Below are 18,297 nucleotides of genomic sequence, written 5' to 3' on the forward strand. Positions count from 1 at the left end.
CCTGCAGTACTACAACCTCCACCCACCACTAGCTCTGGCTCAGAAGTAGCCCCTGGTTATCTGTAAGTCAACGGGACCTCATAATGGAAAACCAAATACCCCACACATGCTGTAAGGGATGGCATTTACTGGACCTGCTGAGTGACATCTTAGGAGCAGGAGGAGATCCTTGGCTTACACTTAAGCACTTACATCCCCAGGGTATTGCTTAAAAAGTGGTCAGGACAAATATAACGCTTAAGAGGGGAGAAGAAAGAAATAGAGGTAATGAATGAACAGTGGCTTGCCCAATCCTCTTGTGGCTAAGACAAATTGTGGAACCAGGATTTTTCCAACCCACTCTTAGACACGATGATAAAATTCACCCTTCATGAAATGAGTGTTTACTCCCTAAGCTTAACTTCTCCAGATGTATCAGCGTTCTCAATAATGGAATCTCAAGAGAGAGTCAGGACAAGCAGTTGGATTAAATATTCATATGAGTCTTAATCAACCCACAGAACTGAGAAAAAAAATATTGAAATGTAAATGGGAATCTCATATCCTTTCTAAAATACTGCAATCTCTATTTGATCAAATATTGTCAGTTCAAAGTGATTTGAAAATGGGGCTTTGAAATATCACTGTGTGCTTGAGCCATAAATACTCCTTGCATTTTTGTGCTCCCCCTTCCCAATCTGTCCTCCTGGGAAAAAGACCCAGGAGGAGGAAAGAAAAAACGTTGTGTTAATGAAAGAGCTTGAACTCCACTAATAAATCAGCAACAACATAATCTTGTGTATGTTTTAATTAATCAGATATGTCATTTTTGGATGGATGACACCCCAGAAGACTGGGTGATTTGAGGAAAAGCATTCCTTTGGTGTGCATTCTCATCCCTGCCCTGTTAGGAAGATCTTGATTTTTTAAAAGTCATTTACGCCTGATTGGTGCATGAAACATAACATACGCTTGCCCTTAAATCATTTATATTTTACTTTCTTTATGATGCCTTTGTGAATTACCTCTATCTGCATTTGTAATTAAAGGATGTAACAGATGGCCTGGGCTTAGTTCAGGGTGATAAATCCACTAAAATAACCTACAGGAAGCCACTGTGGACAAATGATTCTTTGTCCACTGTGGTGTTCAAGATCTGTGCTACTCAAGACGTTTTGGCTAGGAAGGATGATTATAAAATAGTCTGGCACAGAGATTGGACAAATCAACAGACAAGCGGGGGTGGGGGGCAAAGACACACATACAGCAGCATAGTTGATGGGTGGATGGCATTTTTAAGGTTTTGAGTAAATGAACACTTTTTTATTTCTGTGGATACTTGTTTTTAGAGATGTTTAACTTAGTAAATAAGTACACATATTAAATTTTGCAAAGCTAAAATATGGATAGATAAGCCACTCGTTTTATGGGAAAAAATGAAAATAATATTCACAACACAATGGAAAAATAAATGTAAGTAGAAGAAGCTGCAATGTGGTGGAGGGAAGTCACAGGGGTAGGAAAAGATACAATATTGAAAATGGTTATAACCTGAATGTAATGTAAAGATCGCTAAAAATGTGTAACTGAATGAAAAGTAAATAAAAATGTGATTTAAATAAATAAATAAATAAATAAATAGTGCTAATCTACATAAAGTTAGGGTTTATGCTGGAATGACAGCACTTCCATGACAGGGTGTGTGGGTGGGTGTGAAGACAGAGAGACAGAGCCTGTTGGGTAATGGAAATATAGAAAACCAATGCCGTCTAGATGCATTATTGAGATAAATGTGCCTGAGAAGATTTGTCAGGTATAAATATGAGTGAAGGCCTCAGAATGTCCTTGCATACATAGTTAGGCTTCCTGCTGATTTCCTGTAGCTTACGCTTCGTATTCACCACACTTAACAAAACAAATCAAAATTACACACCAACATATTCAGAGTTCTGCTCCAAACTGAATACGATGAACAGCATAAACATGTGAATAATCCTAGGCACATATATAAATTAGTTTTGGCTAGTCATAGAGAGCAGCAAAGAACTATGCATTGTCCCCCATCCACTGCCCATTGAGAATCCTACTCAGCTGCCTCCTCCTACCTCTCCTTCAGTATGGAGTAATGGGGAAAGCCTGCACATTTTCATTCTGTCTTCACAGATATAAGGATTGGAATATTAATTTTTGTTTTGTTAGAAAGAATAAGAGTATGATTCTTAAGATACTGAATTCTGTGCTCCAAACCTGTTTCTTCTGTGCTTTCGTACTGTGATTACACAGCCCTGCCTATAGTGGATTTATATGGAAAACAAGCGGATTTCTGTCATTTCAATTGTTAGCTGGGGTTTCATGTACCTCTGTTGGTGGGCAGTGTAGCTCAGCATGAAGCAGGAAATGTCTGAGCAGGGAGATGGCTTCCAGCCAATTGACCAGAGGTCTCAGCAAGTCCTCTGTGCTTCTGGACTAGTTCATTCCTAACACCTGTTTCCTGTCATGTTCTAATCCAGGCCCAGCTTTGCCACTGGCACTCATCTCTTTGAACTCGCATCCACCTGGCATGAAGCCACTTCCCATTTGCCAATCACGTATCAGGTTCTCTCTCCTATATTCCACAGTGATCAGCCTCAGTATTGTATCCCCTGATTTATTTTCTTTTATTTAAACTGGTCTCCTGTTCTGTCTTGTAACTGGTGCAAACATAAAGAAAGGATGAAGAGCAGAGGGAGAGAAGCCTACCTCCCTGTAAACATAATACCTATTTGCCATGAATTACTACAAGCATTTGCAGAAGTGGAATTCTTACATATCAGGTATGAACTGTAAAGTCCTCTGTATATGTAAAACCTCTATACAAAGTAATGTAATAATGGGCTGGCAATATGTTTCTGGGAGTCTCCAGGGAAATCAAGGGCAGTTTCTGCTCCTCACCACCACCTACAATTCAAGAGACTTGTTTAATGATCAGCAAAAGCATACCACTTACTCACTTCTGAGCTCCTGGCTTCATTTGCCCTACCAGTCTCCAAAGTTCTGGAAGAGCAGCAGAGAGGATGGGTAAGATCTCAGCAAGTTGAAGACTCGGTTCAAAGAGAAATCCTTGATAAAATTTGTGATCCCCAGGCAACTGCCTGAATTTGCGAGGTGCTGGCATACCTAGGAAAGAGAAGTAATATTGAAGGAAAATCAAAAAGTATTTACTGCAAACTTCGAAATCTTTGTTCATAGCCCCTAAAAGTATATAGCTTGTAATGGGGGTGATGCCTGTTTGTGTGTGACTCACCCACCCGGACAAAAGATGCAACTCAGCATCTGCTGACATAAATGTGTGTGATGACCAGGTTGCCCTTCAAACCTGTCAGCCAGGCTGTGCCAAGATGCAGTTAAATCAAGAAAAATATAATCGCCACATGGAGAGGACTCTCACTAGCTGCCACCTACTCTTTCAAACACCCACCCACACACATGCTGTTTTTCCTGCTGCTGTCCAGAAGACAGAATCCTGAAAAAAAACACTCCCCAGCCCCAATAGTTAGCAAGATGATATAATATACTTCAGACAAACTGAGATAGACCGTGGTAACAACTGGATTCTCTGTTTTAAAATATGAGGATTCTTATCATTGTATGTTTCTTCTTCCCAGCAGCTCTAGGTGAATGTGAAATCTGCATAGCACCTAATATTGCCTCATTTGAATGTCTGCTATCTCCTCCTACATTCCATATACAAACCTGGTTGCTTCACCATCAGCTAATGTTTCTCCTCTCCACACTCTGTTTATCATTTAGCTTGATGAAGAGATCTAGAGAAGTTGAAAGCTTGCACATTATTTTGGTTGACATAATGTTGTCCTAATAGGAATTTTAGACCCCCCAATGATCTGGGTTGCATTCCTGAAGGTTTATAGCACAGTTAACAGTAAAACATTTGGCATGTCTGCTCAGAGGTAAGCCCATTTGATTTCAGTGGTGCTTCTTCACAGGAAAGCCACAGCCTGACCTAAGGTAAATCACAGCAACAATACTACAGTCTTACAAATATATCAAAATGAAAAAGTGGATCTCCAAATGCAAATTTGGGCTTGGATCCTTAATATGAAAAGATTGATTACTATTGATTTAGAACAGCCAATGTGATGCCTTCTAGATATTACTAGACAATAGCATCCATCATCCTTATTGGTCAGGCTTGTTGAGCTTACTGAAGCTGTTGTCCAGCAAAAACTGGAGGGCACCATGTTGGCTACACCTAATCTAGAACAACCTACCAAGGGAAGTCCCCCTGGTCCTCGTTGTTTTTAGCTGCTGCTGTCTGGTAACTTAGCTAATTAGTCACAGAGAGACCCTTGAAAGCTACTGGTATATTGCATTCTTCTCTGTGTTACTGGCTTTGAGGTGTTTTATTACTCTATTTATACTTTTGAACTTGATTTTAATCTATAAACACAGAAACTCTGATCTAATGCAACTATTATTGGAACATGAAGACCATGTCAACATTAATAGACAATCCCATTTTCTTACACATATGTGGCAATATTTCTAAAATGCTGGCTGGCATCAAACCTGTCACTTTTGTTCCGTGTTCCATTTCATGTTTTGTTGAATCAATGTCTCTCCAGTAACTGCTGGAAGTGGAGCATAGATTCATTCCACCCCCTGCTACATACTGTAAAATCATTACACCCATATAATTAACAGCATGCTGCCTCTGAGTGCTGAAGCCAACTGATCTAATCATTAATTAAACTTTATGCTGGGCCTCTTTCACTGCAGTTTTCATGAACTTTGACTCAAGATTAGACGGCAATTGATGGGCCTTATAATTTGATCTCCTGAGTGCCCTCAACTTCCACTGAACTTAGCACCTACTCCTAGTGTGCAAGTGATTTATGTCAAGTGCAAATGGTGCAGTAGAAATAGGTTAAATTGCTCCAAGGGAAGATGTAGATTTGGTCAGGACAATAGCTATCTTCATAATTCACTTCTCATCTAAAATATAGTTATCCTCTCTATAAAAAATGTAAGTATTAATATTGATTCCCATTATACTTTGTAATATGCATTGGCTGTCTGCTAAAAAAGTTTGATTGGAAAGTCAATATCTGAAATATTGAAATCTTTGGAAAGGCAGTTATGGAGCTGTGGCTGGGTGGGGGCAAAATGTTTTATAGCTGATAGCATTTATGGGACGAGGTCTTCATGGGCTAGTGGTAAACAAGTTTTGCATGCAAAGGGTTGCAGGTTGAATACCTGGTATCTCTAATTAAACGATCTCAGAACCAAGTTACCAGTGATGGGAGGGATCCATGATCAGAATATCCAGTCTCCCCTGCCCTCATCAAAGTTGTGTAGGGTTTGCACATTTGATAAGGAAAGCTGCACAGGGTGTTTAAGCATTTAAAGTCCAAAGAACCGATGCAAACTCTACCTTTCAATTTTTTTATTGCTTTCCAAAGAGCCATAAAATTTAGTTGTTTTGTTATTAAGAGGGCAGGTCAAAGGTAGAAGAAGCAACAGGGCAGGAGGTATCTCTCTGAGACCTGATCCTTACCAACAGGGAGGAACTGATCAACAAAGTGGAAGTACAGGGAACCGTGGGAGGAAGTGAACATGTCCTCTTGGGTTTCATTACACACAGGCAAAGGAAAGCTGAATGTAGTCGGATGTGCACTCTTGACTTTAAGAAGGCTGATTTCAAAAAGCTTAAGGAACTACTGAGTGAAATCCCATGGTCAGAAAAACTCAAAAGAGAAGGGAGTCCAAGATGGATGGGAGTCATAGCTGTCAACGTTTCTGTTTTTTTAAGGGAAATTCCCTTATCCCGAATAGGATTCCTCGCAAGAAAAGAGGAAAGTTGACAGCTATGATGGGAGAGTCTTTAAGTTGAAATATTGAAGGCACAAAGGCAGACAATTCCTACAAGAAAAGTGGGAAGCACTTAAAGAAACTGGTGTGGCTGCCTAAAGAACTTACAGATGAGCTGAGATGTAAGAAGGGCATGTATAAGAAATGGAACCTTCTGACATTGGAACTCCCTCGAGAGGTGATGCACTGTCCTTGCTTGGAGGTTTTTAAGCTGAGGTTGAAGATGTCATGTATGATCTAGTTGAAATTCCTGCCTTGCAGGGGATTGGACTAGATCGTCCTCAACATCCCTTCCAACTCTACAATTCTATGAAACCCTCAAACTAAATTGGGGTCGGGAACCATGGGCAGTGTCTCACACACACACTGCTGGACTGCAGTCATACCCCCCCCCCTTATCTTAACATCTTAACATATGGGACACAACTTGCCCACCTAGAAATATACTTTCCCCCTTCTGTGCCCCCGGAGTTTTCTTTCTGGTGCCACCAGAGTCAGGAAAGAAGTGTGTTGCTTCTACTCTTCATCCTCATCTTTGCCTTGATACGTTTCATTTTGCTGGGAAGAGTATGAAGATTGGGACCAGCCCCACCATTAGAGTGAAACCATTGCCTCAGGCGGATGATTTGGGGTGTCACAAAAGGTCATCCAAATGGTTCATTATTTAATGTTACAACAGTAGTACTGCAGTAGTAGTAGTAGCTTTCCTGCCAAGGAGGTGGAAGAAGCAGTTGTGGAGGAATTTGTGGAGGAATTTGCCTCCTCAGGTGCCAAAACAACACATTGACGCAGGGCGCTCGTTTGCTGCCTGTACCTTAGGCGGCGAAACGTTTTGAGCGGATTCCGACTTGCACCTCCTGGATTCCTGTCAGACAGTCGTCTACGCCCGGCTTGTTAACAGCCTTCTGGAGCGGCGGCCCCGCCTGCCTCCCTCGAGGAGGAGAGGGCCTTTTCGCGCGCATCCTCCTCTCTCGGGCCCGGGAGCGAAGCAAGAAGCCGCCAGGCCGCGCGCGCGCAGAGGGAGGCAAAAGGGCGGGGCGGGGCCTCAGTCCAAGCGCGGAGCCCGGGAGCAGCGCGACGCAGCCGCGTTCGGCGCTCTGGGCTCTCGGAGGCGGCTATGGCTGCCGCTCGAGTCCTCAGGAGACTTCGCGCCCTGCAGCCGGTCGTGCAGGCGCCGCCGCTGTTTCTGCGCGCTTCGCAGGGGGCAGCCCGGAGCGGCGTCTGCCATGGCCCCCGAGCTGCGCACACCGACACCGGCGGTAGTTGCTCGGAGCTGGCTGGGCGGCAGAGGGGTGCGGGGGTGGGGGTTGCGTCTCACCTACGGGGCTTCCCGGCCTCACGGGGAGGGAGCGGCGCAAAAGTTGGGGGGGGGCGGTGCTCCTTCGGTTGCTGCTCGGAGGCAGCTCGAGGCGATTGCTCTGGTCTTCTTATGCATGACTTAAGAGTTGATTTAATTATAGCAACAGCAAATTACCCGGGTTTATTCGTTAGGGAGACGAGTTGCAGTGCAAAGGAAGGACAGCGTGTGCGTGTGCGCAGAGCAAAACAAAGTGGGAATGGGTGGTATCAGCTTGAAGTGGTAAAATAGGCTATACTACTTGAGACTATAAATCATACCAGTGTGATTTTAAAAAACACATTTTTTTTAATTTTTACAGGTATAAAATTAGCGCCACAGAGAGGCTAGCTGGTATATTACATTGGTGTATTAGAAGTTTTTGGTTCGTTTATTTACTTGCACAGATTATTATTATTAAGTATGGGAGCACTCAGACCCAGTACTTCACTTGTCACTTGCAGCCGGGAGTGGTTCAAATCACCCCAGCATCTCATTCTGCTGCTTGGGTAGATCAGGCCTCTGTTTAGTCACACAATTGCATTGTTTCACTGATACAGTCCCTGGAATGGGCCTTGTTTTGTCCTTTCACATTCTGGGAGAGCCAGAATGGGCACCAGTTCCTGAATATTTGGATGTGGACCATGGAGTGCCAAGCTTGTTTTTAATTGCCCATTAAATCACTTGGGCAAATAACTATAATTCAGACTCAGTTTTTCCATTTGCAAAATGAAGGCAACTGTAATATACTTCACTGTGTTTTAATGAGGGCAAACAAGATGGGGTGTGTGTGTGTGTGTGTATATTTAAATAATGTTTTTAAATAGACCCCCCCCCTTTTCATTGTGCCAGTTCCAGGCTATCATAGTCTGAGGATTTTACCGCTTTGGTGATCTGTTGGTCCTGAAACACTAGCCATCACTAGGCAGCTTCCCATCCACCAGTGTTAAGCTGGGCTATCCATCACACTGGATCCCTTTCTGGCAGTGCAACACACCATCCTGGCAAGTTAGAATTGTGCTTTTAGCTTTGCCAAATACTGCTGGTGTGCAACTTGCCAGGCAGCTTAATATGCTTAGACCAGTCAGGCACACTAGCCAAGCTCTGCAACAGACGCAGGTCAGTTTGCGAGCTTGCAAGTAAATTTGTGTGCACCAGGAAGAGGGGAAATGGTGGTTTAGAAGCAACCTGTGTGTTGCAGGATTGATGAGGCCTCTGGGAGATGGAAGAGCTGTCGATTCGTCAAGGGTGATATGATGTTTATTTGAAACCATTTTCTTTACAAAGATTCCCCACCCCTTAAACTGTATGCAATATCTTTTTTATTGTTCTCAAGGCCCCATTAAACAACTCCTCCATGAATATGAGCCTTTGACCATTTCCTAGTAAATGCCACCACTGTGGAGTGACGCTTCTCTCTCAGCAGCTGTTCTAAGCGCCTTGTATTTCAGCAACTTGTCAGCTGTAATTGCAGGCCTCCATGTATCGCCTTCTCTTGGCTCTGGATGTAATTACTGTTCGCCTTCTGGTGCAATCTGGCATATAGAAATTTGTTCTGCGCACAGTGGCATATACTTGTTGGTTGAATTTCTTGTTCTTCTACCTTTCTAGATAAAGATGTGGGTTCTTTGACAAGATACGATGAGTCGAGTGTTACCACTGACTGGCAAAAGAAGTTGACTCCTGAGCAGTTTTATGTCACCAGGGAAAAAGGAACTGAACTGGTAAGCCAAGAGTTGTAATAGTTTCCAAGCAGGTGAAATGTATATTCAATGCAGACATACATTGCATAACTATTCCTTAATTTGGCAGAGTTTTGGCTCTGTTCAGGATCTCAACCAGGAACCCCCAAGTAGAATCAATCCCAGGGTGGCTTGCATTGGGCAGCAAATGTAAACAGTACTGCCTGCAAGCCCTGCTGCCACTTGAGCACTCCTAATGATTCATTGGCAGCTGGGGCTTTACCTCTCCTGCACTTGATGTCCTAGACCTAGGACATCAGATGAGTGACAGGTGGGCAGGACTGGCTGAAAACAGCCATGCAAGTCAAATTTGCCAGACTGGCAGGCCTAATTTTTTCCTGCAGGCTGAAAGTTCCCCACCTCTAATAGATGAAATAGATAGACCTCTTCTTCTTACATGACTAAGTCCATTTTTAAAGGCATCATCACAAATTGTGGCAGGAATAATAATTATAATAATAATAATAATAATTTATTATTTACAGCCACTCTGGGTGGCTTCCAACCAAATATTAAAAACACAATATAGCGTTATAGGAAATCCTATAAAGTTCCGTGAAGAATTACTTCTCTTTATCCATCCTAAACTGATTGTAGTGATGAGCACAGATTCTGTCTGTTTAGACAAGAGTGATGTTGGGTGCTGTAAATGTGTGATGACCACATACCTGAACCTGTAAGATTCTGCTCCTTGGTTTGGTTACCCCCAGGAGAGTAAAAGGTGGGAATGAAACTTCTCAGGGTGACAAAGAACATGCAGGTTGAATATCCATGTTACACTGGAAGTTCCCACATATGAGCCTGCTTGATGTTTGGTTTTGCAAGCTGACTTGGAGGTGGAGGGTGGGAAAGATGGCTAAGAATTAGAATATTAACAATGCATGTTTGAAGCCTTTTAGTGGAATCCATCTGACTAACACAGAGCCTGGGATGTACCACTGCATATGCTGCAATGCTGCGCTGTTCAGGTAGGAGTCTAATTGCAATATACTTTTTTCAAATTTACGTGTGTGTATGTCTGACTCTCTCTGGAGCTCAGGTACATAATGCTTTCCCTTCACAACAAACTAGTAAGGGTACAGTAGGCTGAGAGAGCGCAACTGGGCCAAAGTCACCCATTGAACTTCACTGCTGTGCCTGGATTTGAACCTGGGCTGCCCAGCTCTAAGCGTGCATCTACATGCAGCAGTGAGGAGACCCTGATTCAGATCAGGACTGCGACACTGGAGGAGGACAGGTTAATTTTCCCCACTGCAAAATATTACCAGTTAAAATTCCCCCAACACTGCTATTCGTCCATTCAGGGAGAGAGCTTTTTTAGTCATCTCCCCACTTACAGACTACTCTTCCCCATGGGGCTCACCTGGCAATAGCATTAATATATTTTAGTGCAGGCTAAAACTTTCCTATACTGCCAGGCATTTGACTTTGCATAATATTAGCGGATTAAGTTTTGATTGGACATTTGTTGATCGTTTTTTGTTTCGGTGGTGACCAGGCACTTTTTTTTTGTCTGGTGGGTGTTGTTGTTTTTTCCTGTTTACATTGTTGTATCATTGTCCTATTCTTTTAATTCTTTTATACGTTTGTACGTTCTTTGTAAAATCCATGAGATTATTTTTGTAGAAAGCAATTAAAATTTAGTAAATAATAATAATCATACTGTGATCTATGTAGGATAAGTCCCTGGAAATTGTCTCGAACAAGGATAGCTAAAGTGGTGCTCTCCAAATGCTTTGGACTCTAATGCCAAACAGTCCCTACCAGCACAGGCAATAGTCACAGATGATGGAAGTTGTAGTCCACAACATCTGGACATCCCCAGGTTGGCTTCCTCTAGTCTGGAACCTTTAACTAGTGCAGAATTCTCCCTTTTGATTGCCGGGAGCAGTAGAAAGCACAATAGACTGCTATCTCCCACCGGTTCTGACTGCTTAGGTATTCGGGGGCCTGGTCTGAGCTGCTGGATATTATTACCTGTTCTTGCAGCCTGCTGCAAGTAGAAATAAGACCCACATTCAGATTATTGGAAGGAGTCTCCTCCCTAGCTGTATTGTGTTTACTGCTGAACTGTAGGCAAAAGCAAGAGCTGCCCCTTGAGAAGCATCCTAATCTCTGAGCATGCAAAGTGTTTCTGCAGGGTATGTAGGTTACTGCTTTCTCGTATGAAGAATTCACTAAGGATTAGGAATACATGGAACATAAGCCTCAGGTTTTATAGATAGCAAATCACAGAATTTTAATGGAACATCAAACCTCAGCCCAGTCATAAAATTATAGGCAAGGGTCATACTTCTTAAAATCATCTCAACTACATTTGGGACAGCTAAAATGCAGATCAAAGTAAACAACATATGTTGAAGGAATGGTGTATTAAGGGCTAATCTAACACATATGTTTGGGGAATGTCCATTTATCCACAAATGCTCTGGTGAACTACTTCAAAGAACAAATAGAATTTTGAGCAGCAGCATTTTGGTGGCTACTAACATGTTTCTAGCAGACTAAGTGACGTACTTATAAATAAACCGCACAGGGATATTTGTGGTGAGGAGCTATTTTAATAGGGCAGAAAATTGGCAAGGTTGTTGGGGTTTTTTTTTTACAGTAAGAAAATGTAGACCTGATGTAGAAGACACAGTGAACAAGACAATTTTAAACACCTGTTTGAAAAGCCATAGTCAATGGAGAGAGTATAATTGCACTGGTCCCAATCCAGTGGTAGTTCTCATGCAGCAATGAGCTGTTCCCACTGCTTTACATAAGAAGAGCCTGCAGGATCAGGCCGGTGGCCCATCTAGTCCTGCAACCTGTTCTCATAGCGGCCGACCAGATGCCATGTGGAACACCCACAAGCAGGATCTGAGCGCAGCAACACTCTCCTCTCCCTTAGTTTCCAGCAACTGCCATTCAGAAACATTACTGCTCCTGACTTCCTTTGCATAATAAATCTCTACTCTTGTGCACAAGCCCTGTTTAACCCTTAAATTGCACACTGAATGATCCCTGCTGTTGCACTTTCAGTAGTTCAAAGTGGATCTCTGGCATACTTGTGAGCCTCTCTTCCCTGCATTTACATTGTAAGATGGAAAAACAGCTAGGAGTCCCTCTGGTGGCACTTTCAAAGACTAACACATTTACTGTGGCCTAGGGTGTGTTTTTTTTTTGAACTAGAGTTCACTTCAGGTCCGCCTTTCTTAGAAGATTTGTTTTTATATGCTTTTTACTGTTTTGTTGGTTTTAGGCTCTGTAATGGCATTGTCTGTTTTTATATTATACACTACTTATAAAAAAATTAAATAGTAAGAAGTTTATAAATGTTTTTCGATAAATGAAGATGGTGAAAGAGACTCTTTTCACATGGGTGTCCACTTTCTCTGCTTTTCTTTCTTTGGTTTTAGAACAGTGCTGATTTTGCCTAGTTTGTACACCTTGATCCAGGAGTTTGCAAGTGTGGCTGGACTAGGCATATCAGACAGATTTTTACAAAGTTCCTACTTAATCAGGCTACAACTAAAATGTATATGTCTGATTGAAACAGGACACAATTTCCCACCTGAATGTTTCTTGATAGATCCACATTTCTGAAAGTATGAAGAATACAAAACGTTTTTATTTTGTTAAACCATGGTTGCTAAAAATGTAAATGTCTATGTTTAATTGGAAGACATAGACATGTTTTGTTTGTTTCTTTGAACTTTTCATGTGTCCTGTTCCTTAAAGGCATATGTGGGCAACAGCATGAATATTCATGTGTAAGTCTTCCTGAGCTCAGTGGTGCTTATTCCTATGCAAGTGGGTACAGGATTGGAGCCTCAGAAACTTTGGACACAGTCCAGTCAAAGCTGCACAGGCTTAAGGCTGTTGCGCTAAACTCACTCACTAACAAATACACCCAATAGAAATCTGTTGTACTTACTTATGAGTTACTATGCTTAGTTCATGCTGTGGTTCACTGGTTTTCATGGAGAAATCAAGCATAGGGTTAAAGTCTTCTCTGAAATCAATGGGCTACAGAAGTCCTTAGTTTTTGGTTGAATTGCTCTCCCTCCTTCATCTATTTATTAAAAACAACAACACATGGGCTATAAATAATCCTGGGACTCAGCTAGATTTATATGCGATATAACATTGTGCCACCAGATGGTGATGTGGAGTCCCTTTTTCTCTACCTGTTTTCCCTGTTTAAATTTACAATGCTTTCAACAAAAATGCTTCTATGATGTGTCTAAATCCAGCCCTGATTATTTCCATACTGAACATCTATTTAAAAGCAAAACTTCATCTTTTTAGCCTTCCATTTAAGGATATTCACATGTTATACAAGATTGCCTTTTTAATAATGCAGTTATGGTTGTCAGCATTTTCATCCACCTGCCCACCCACCCCTAATATTATTAAGAGGGTCTCTTCTCCAGTCTTCAGAGAGTAGCTGGAAGTGGGGAGGCAGAAAAAGGTCCTCCTTTCTTTCCACTCTGCAGTTTTAATCTGAAATCTTAGGCACAGTACTGTGTCAGAAACTGCTTGCGCTAATGAAATTCCCTTTTGCAAAATGCACTTAGAACAATGGGAGTTTTGAACACTACTACTGCCATCTTTGGGGTGGGGAGAAAAGAACAAGATAAAAAGGCAATGTTATTTGGGAAAGCAACATCCCTCTCCAAGCTCCTTTCTTGCTCATAGGTGAGAGATAAATTTAATGATAGACTCCATGCATCTATCTGTCTGTCTGTCTGTCTGTCTATCTATCTATCTATCTATCTATCTATCTATCTATCTATCTATCTATCTCATCCTCTGTGTGTGCACGTGCGTGCATGCATGTGTGTGCGTGCGTGCGTGCACCACAACCCTTCATTCATATGCAACTTTGCTGTCCTTTATAGCTCAGAAACAAAATATGATTCTGGCACAGGGTGGCCATCCTTTTCAGAAGCATATGGGACACATGGCACAGATGAAAGCAATACTAATATCTTGAGACGTCCTGATAATTCACTAGGAACAAGCAGCACAGAAGTCATCTGCAAACAGGTACACCTACCTTAAAGAAAGCATATAAAGTTCCTTAAATGCAAGTCTCTTATTCTATATGTGTCACAAAAAGCGAAGTGTAGCCGCATTAATACAACTAAATACACTTTCATGAATCATGAATCCAGTTACAGATACGTAGCCGTGTTGGTCTGCCATAGTCAAAACAAACAAAAAAATTTTTCTTTCCAGTAGCACCTTAAAGACCAACTAAGTTAGTTCTTGGTATGAGCTTTCTTCATGTATCTGAAGAAGTGTGCATGCACACGAAAGCTCATACCAAGAACTAACTTAGTTGGTTTTTTTGTTATGAATCATGAAATTAGCCCCAGGTAGTGGACCTAATGTATGAACTTCTGGGGCAAATCTATAAAGGTAAAGGACCTCTGACAGTTAAGTCCAGTCGCAGACAACTCTGGGGTTGCAGCTCTCATCTCGCTTTACAGGCCGAGGGAGCCAGCATTTGTCCGCAGAGAGTTTTTCCAGGTCATGTGGCCATCATGACTAAGCTGCTTCTGGCAAAACCAGAGCAGCACACGGAAATGCCGTTTACCTTCCCACTGGAGCGGTACCTATTTATCTATTTGCACTTGATGTGCTTTCGAACTGCTAGGTTGGCAGGAGCTGGGACCGAGCAATGGGAGCTTACCCTGTTGCGGGGATTCAAACCGCCGACCTTCTAATCGGCAAGCCCAAGAAGCTCAGTGGTTTAGACCACTACAACACAATCCTACACAACATTAATGGTCTCATTAAATCGAGTAGGACTTACTTCTGAGTTGACATGCATAGGATTTTGCCGCACTCTGGTGCACATTTCCAATGGGAATAAGCCCGGTTAAATACAACAATATTTACCTCTGAGTAAATATGCAAAGGATCAGGCTGCACATGTGAGACAGTTGTATGATGAGTGCATGGGAAAGCTGACCTTACAAAAGTTGAAGGAAAATTTATAGATCTGCCCCTTGAGTGATTAAACTCATAGAATCTGCATCAGAAGTCCCAGTGGATTTCCTGACTGACTCACAAATTTAACAATGGTACTGTATTCTGACTGGAATGAGGGCATTCTCCCCCCCCCCCCATACTATTAATTAATACTGATTTTAAAGTGGTATTCTCAATAAGAATGGGGTTTTTTTTGGCATAGAAAACCATTTTATTAGCACTTAAGGTATCTTTTCCACAGAAAGCTTACCCAGGAGAGGCCACACTTTACACCTGGGGCATTTGCATGCATGCAAACGTGAGCACACTAAAATGAGTGGGCTTCGGAAGTTGGCTCTAAACACAGAAGGTATTGCTTATATGGCAGTTGCAGACTTAATTGGCCCCTTTGGCTATGAAATCAGACTGTTTAATTTATGTAGATACGCTTTAATTTAAAGAACTGGCACTGCAACTAAGTCTGTTATTCTCTTGCAGTGCGATGCCCATCTGGGCCATGTGTTCGGTGATGGTCCCGAGCCATCTGGGCAGAGGTTCTGCATCAACAGTGTTGCATTAACATTTAAACCAAGCTCCAAGCAGTGAGACTTTCCTTCTTTACAACCTGTGCATTTGATACCACTTTGATGCTCTGATCTCCTTTGCCGCAAAGGGCCACTTTGAAAATGTATCGGGAGCCAGGTGCCTGTGCCTATTTTGTGTATACATAGTGATGGTAATTAATGAGAATGCATGTGGGGGGATGCCAAACCATTGATGTGAGATGTGCTGCTCTTATTCTGTGATGGAATAGGCTCATCTAAGGTAGCCAGGCTAGTCTGGAGACCTGTGTGCCCTGCTTATGTGAATGCAGAGCTCTTCTGCATGTAGGCAGTTCCATTAAATCCAGCACAGACAGCATATCTACACATACAAATTAATGTACATGCTGCATTTTTTATTTAAAAAATAGTTGATTGCCTCGTTGTTAATTGGTGAAGCAATCAATTACAGTGGAACCTCGGTTCTCGAACCTCTCCATTCCTGAATGTTTCAGCTCTCGAACGTCAAAAACCCGGAAGTAAGTGTTCCAGTTTTTGAACGTTCCTTGGAACCTGAACGTCTGATGTGGCTTCCAATCTGCAAAAAGCCTAGCTGTCAGCCAGTCGGAAGCCGCACCTCAGAATTTGAACGTTTCAGAAATTGAATGTCCTTCCAGAATGGATTACATTCAATTTCCGATGTTCTACTGTACATGCAAATCACATTCACAAATTTCTAAAAAGGAAATACAGGAGCCTTGTACATGCCTCTTAAGTATAATGTAAATTAAATTATAAATACAATTTTTAAATGATTGCTCATTGTTGGAGAGAAAGGCCACATTTTGTGTTACATTGGTGCAACCGACTCAGTATGCCATTTCCAAGACAAGGATTTGCTAAAGAGGACTCCCAAGACATCTGAAGGAGTGAGTTTGCTCTAATTCATGTTGGTGCAGACTCCATTTATTTCTAGAGCTGCGTTTTCCAAAAACAATTATTTTAGTAGTTATTATGAGGCTTTCTTGTTCACAGCACAAACTAAAATCCACCAGTAGATTTTTAAGACCCAGATAGGAAAGCATAAGTAGCACTATGTCATCGGACAACACACCTTCCTGCTTCTAATTGCCGGAGTGAGGAACCACATCATTAATGTGAAAATTAAAAAGCATAGGGGCCCAAATCATGAGATGAATTTAGAAAGCACGATATTTGAAACCAGTGAAGCTGTGGCACTATTAGCACCTGTCTTCTGACAACTTCACCTTAGGAAAATTCAAATTAAAGGCTACAAGCTACTTCTCCCGCTGTTTCATTGTTCTGCTGAATGCTGGGGACTTTTTGAAAAATATAAATGTCAATGTTGATATAAAACAGCAGTTATCCATCTGGCATATTCTGCTGCTGCACCTTTTCTTTGTAGATCTCTGGCAATTTTGGGAACAATTTTTATTCCCTACTAGTCTGCATTTTAGATTTTATTAATGGGGGTTGGGATGCATTGCAATTCATAAAATAGTATGTCTTCATTACTTTTTTTTTATTTATAAAATTATTCCCTCCTCCCTCAAAAGAAATAATGCAAAACATAAAAGGAGTGTTTACTGCTTCCTGTTGTAAATGCTGGAATAAAATGTTTTGTTCACGGTGGTTTTTAATTTATTCTTGATGTGAGTCACTTATTAAAAGACAACATAACGAGGATCAGATGTGGTGCAGTGTGCATGCAAGTGAGTCAACATAACCATCTCTGAAGCTTCCCCTTACTTCCCTGTCTTTTGTTCAAGCGCCTGGATTTTGCTTCCGGTAGGGCAGCATCAATAGAATATACGGCAATGGAATTTTGCAGAATTTAGGCCTGCAGCTTAATCTTAGGAGGCGCTGCTCTCATAAGATCCTGACTTCAGCATGAAAAAGTTCATTTGCACTTATGTTTGAATCTTTGGTTGACATGAGCCTCTTGAGGCGATGCAGCTTTAGAAACAACACCAGTCTCAGGATTTTGAAGGTTGCCGGGGAAGAAGTAAGACATGACATCAAAAGGAATACTGCAGAGCTGAAGGAGGTTCCGAAAAGAGAAATCAAAATGATTTAAGGGGTAGGAACAAGGCCTTTATGGGAAAGGTTACTGCATTTCAGGCTTTTTAATTTAGAAAAATGGGTAAGTAAGGAAAGATGCTATAGCGGTGTATAGAATTGTGCATGGGGAAAGTGGCTAGGAAGAAGCTTTTCTCATGAGTACCAGAACTCCGGACCATCCAATGAAGCTGGAAGTTGGAAGATTAGGACAGACAAAGGAATGTATTTCTTCACACGTTGCATTGTTAAAACTAAGGGATTTGCTGCCACGGAAGGTAGCGAGATCCACTAACTTGGATGGCTTTAAAAGAGGATCAGACAAATTCATGGTCAGCCAGCAGCCTAGCCTGTTGGGACCCCACAGGCAGAACCTGGTGCTGCAGCAGCTCTCTCCCCACTTGTTCCCAGCACTGGTGTTAGAGGCTTACTGTCTATGAAAGTAGAGGAGGTAAAACAAAGCCATTGTGGCTGCAAGCTGTTGATAAGCTGCATCAGCCTATTTTTTGGAGAGAAATAATCTCTCTCTCTCAGACTCAGACACACAAACACACTTTGTGTAAAATCCTTGATAAAAAGTTCTGGAGAAGCCAAAAACTTGCCACACTATATATTTATTTATTACATTTATATACCGCCTTTGTCTTCCAATAATCTCAAGGTGGTATACATGGTTTTTCTTGCCATTGCATCCTCACAACAGCCCTGTGAAGTTGGGTTAGGCTAGTCCAACACTCTAACCATTACGCCACACTGGCTCTCGGTGTGACAATTTGGTTGGCGCCAG

The 18,297-nt window shown here is 41.9% G+C and overlaps 2 protein-coding genes across 7 annotated transcripts in view; one reads left to right on the top strand and one right to left on the bottom strand.

The window, feature by feature from the left end:
* Nucleotides 1-18,297, bottom strand: part of PIP4K2A (phosphatidylinositol-5-phosphate 4-kinase type 2 alpha) — a 177,861-nt gene that overhangs the window by 152,016 nt on the left and 7,548 nt on the right. Inside the window, exons 1-2 of one of the 5 annotated variants that reach the window (XM_083579940.1) lie at nt 6,662-6,772; nt 2,966-3,135 (exon numbers count right to left, since the gene is read on the bottom strand). The gene's annotated coding sequence lies outside the window, so the exon portion shown is untranslated. Of the gene's footprint in view, nt 1-2,965; nt 3,136-5,955; nt 6,171-6,282; nt 6,773-18,297 lie in introns of those variants that run through there. The other 4 variants (XM_083579943.1, XM_083579939.1, XM_083579942.1 and 1 more) reach the window with 4 other exon arrangements.
* On the top strand, nt 6,965-17,084 carry LOC310746210 (methionine-R-sulfoxide reductase B2, mitochondrial-like; the record flags this gene model as incomplete). 2 transcript variants are annotated; one of them, XM_083580054.1, is made up of 5 exons in its annotated part: nt 6,965-7,139; nt 8,795-8,907; nt 9,817-9,893; nt 13,812-13,959; nt 15,388-17,084. In XM_083580054.1, 5 exons carry the CDS (start codon nt 6,965-6,967, stop codon nt 15,493-15,495), a joined length of 621 nt encoding a protein of 206 aa, XP_083436180.1. In that variant the 3' UTR covers nt 15,496-17,084. The 2 variants fall into 2 exon arrangements, with proteins under 2 accessions (XP_083436180.1, XP_083436181.1); XM_083580055.1 differs by having other exon boundaries at nt 6,965-7,106.

This window comes from Podarcis filfolensis, assembly GCF_964270895.1.
Source record: "Podarcis filfolensis genome assembly, chromosome: 12".
NCBI lineage: Eukaryota > Metazoa > Chordata > Lepidosauria > Squamata > Lacertidae > Podarcis > Podarcis filfolensis.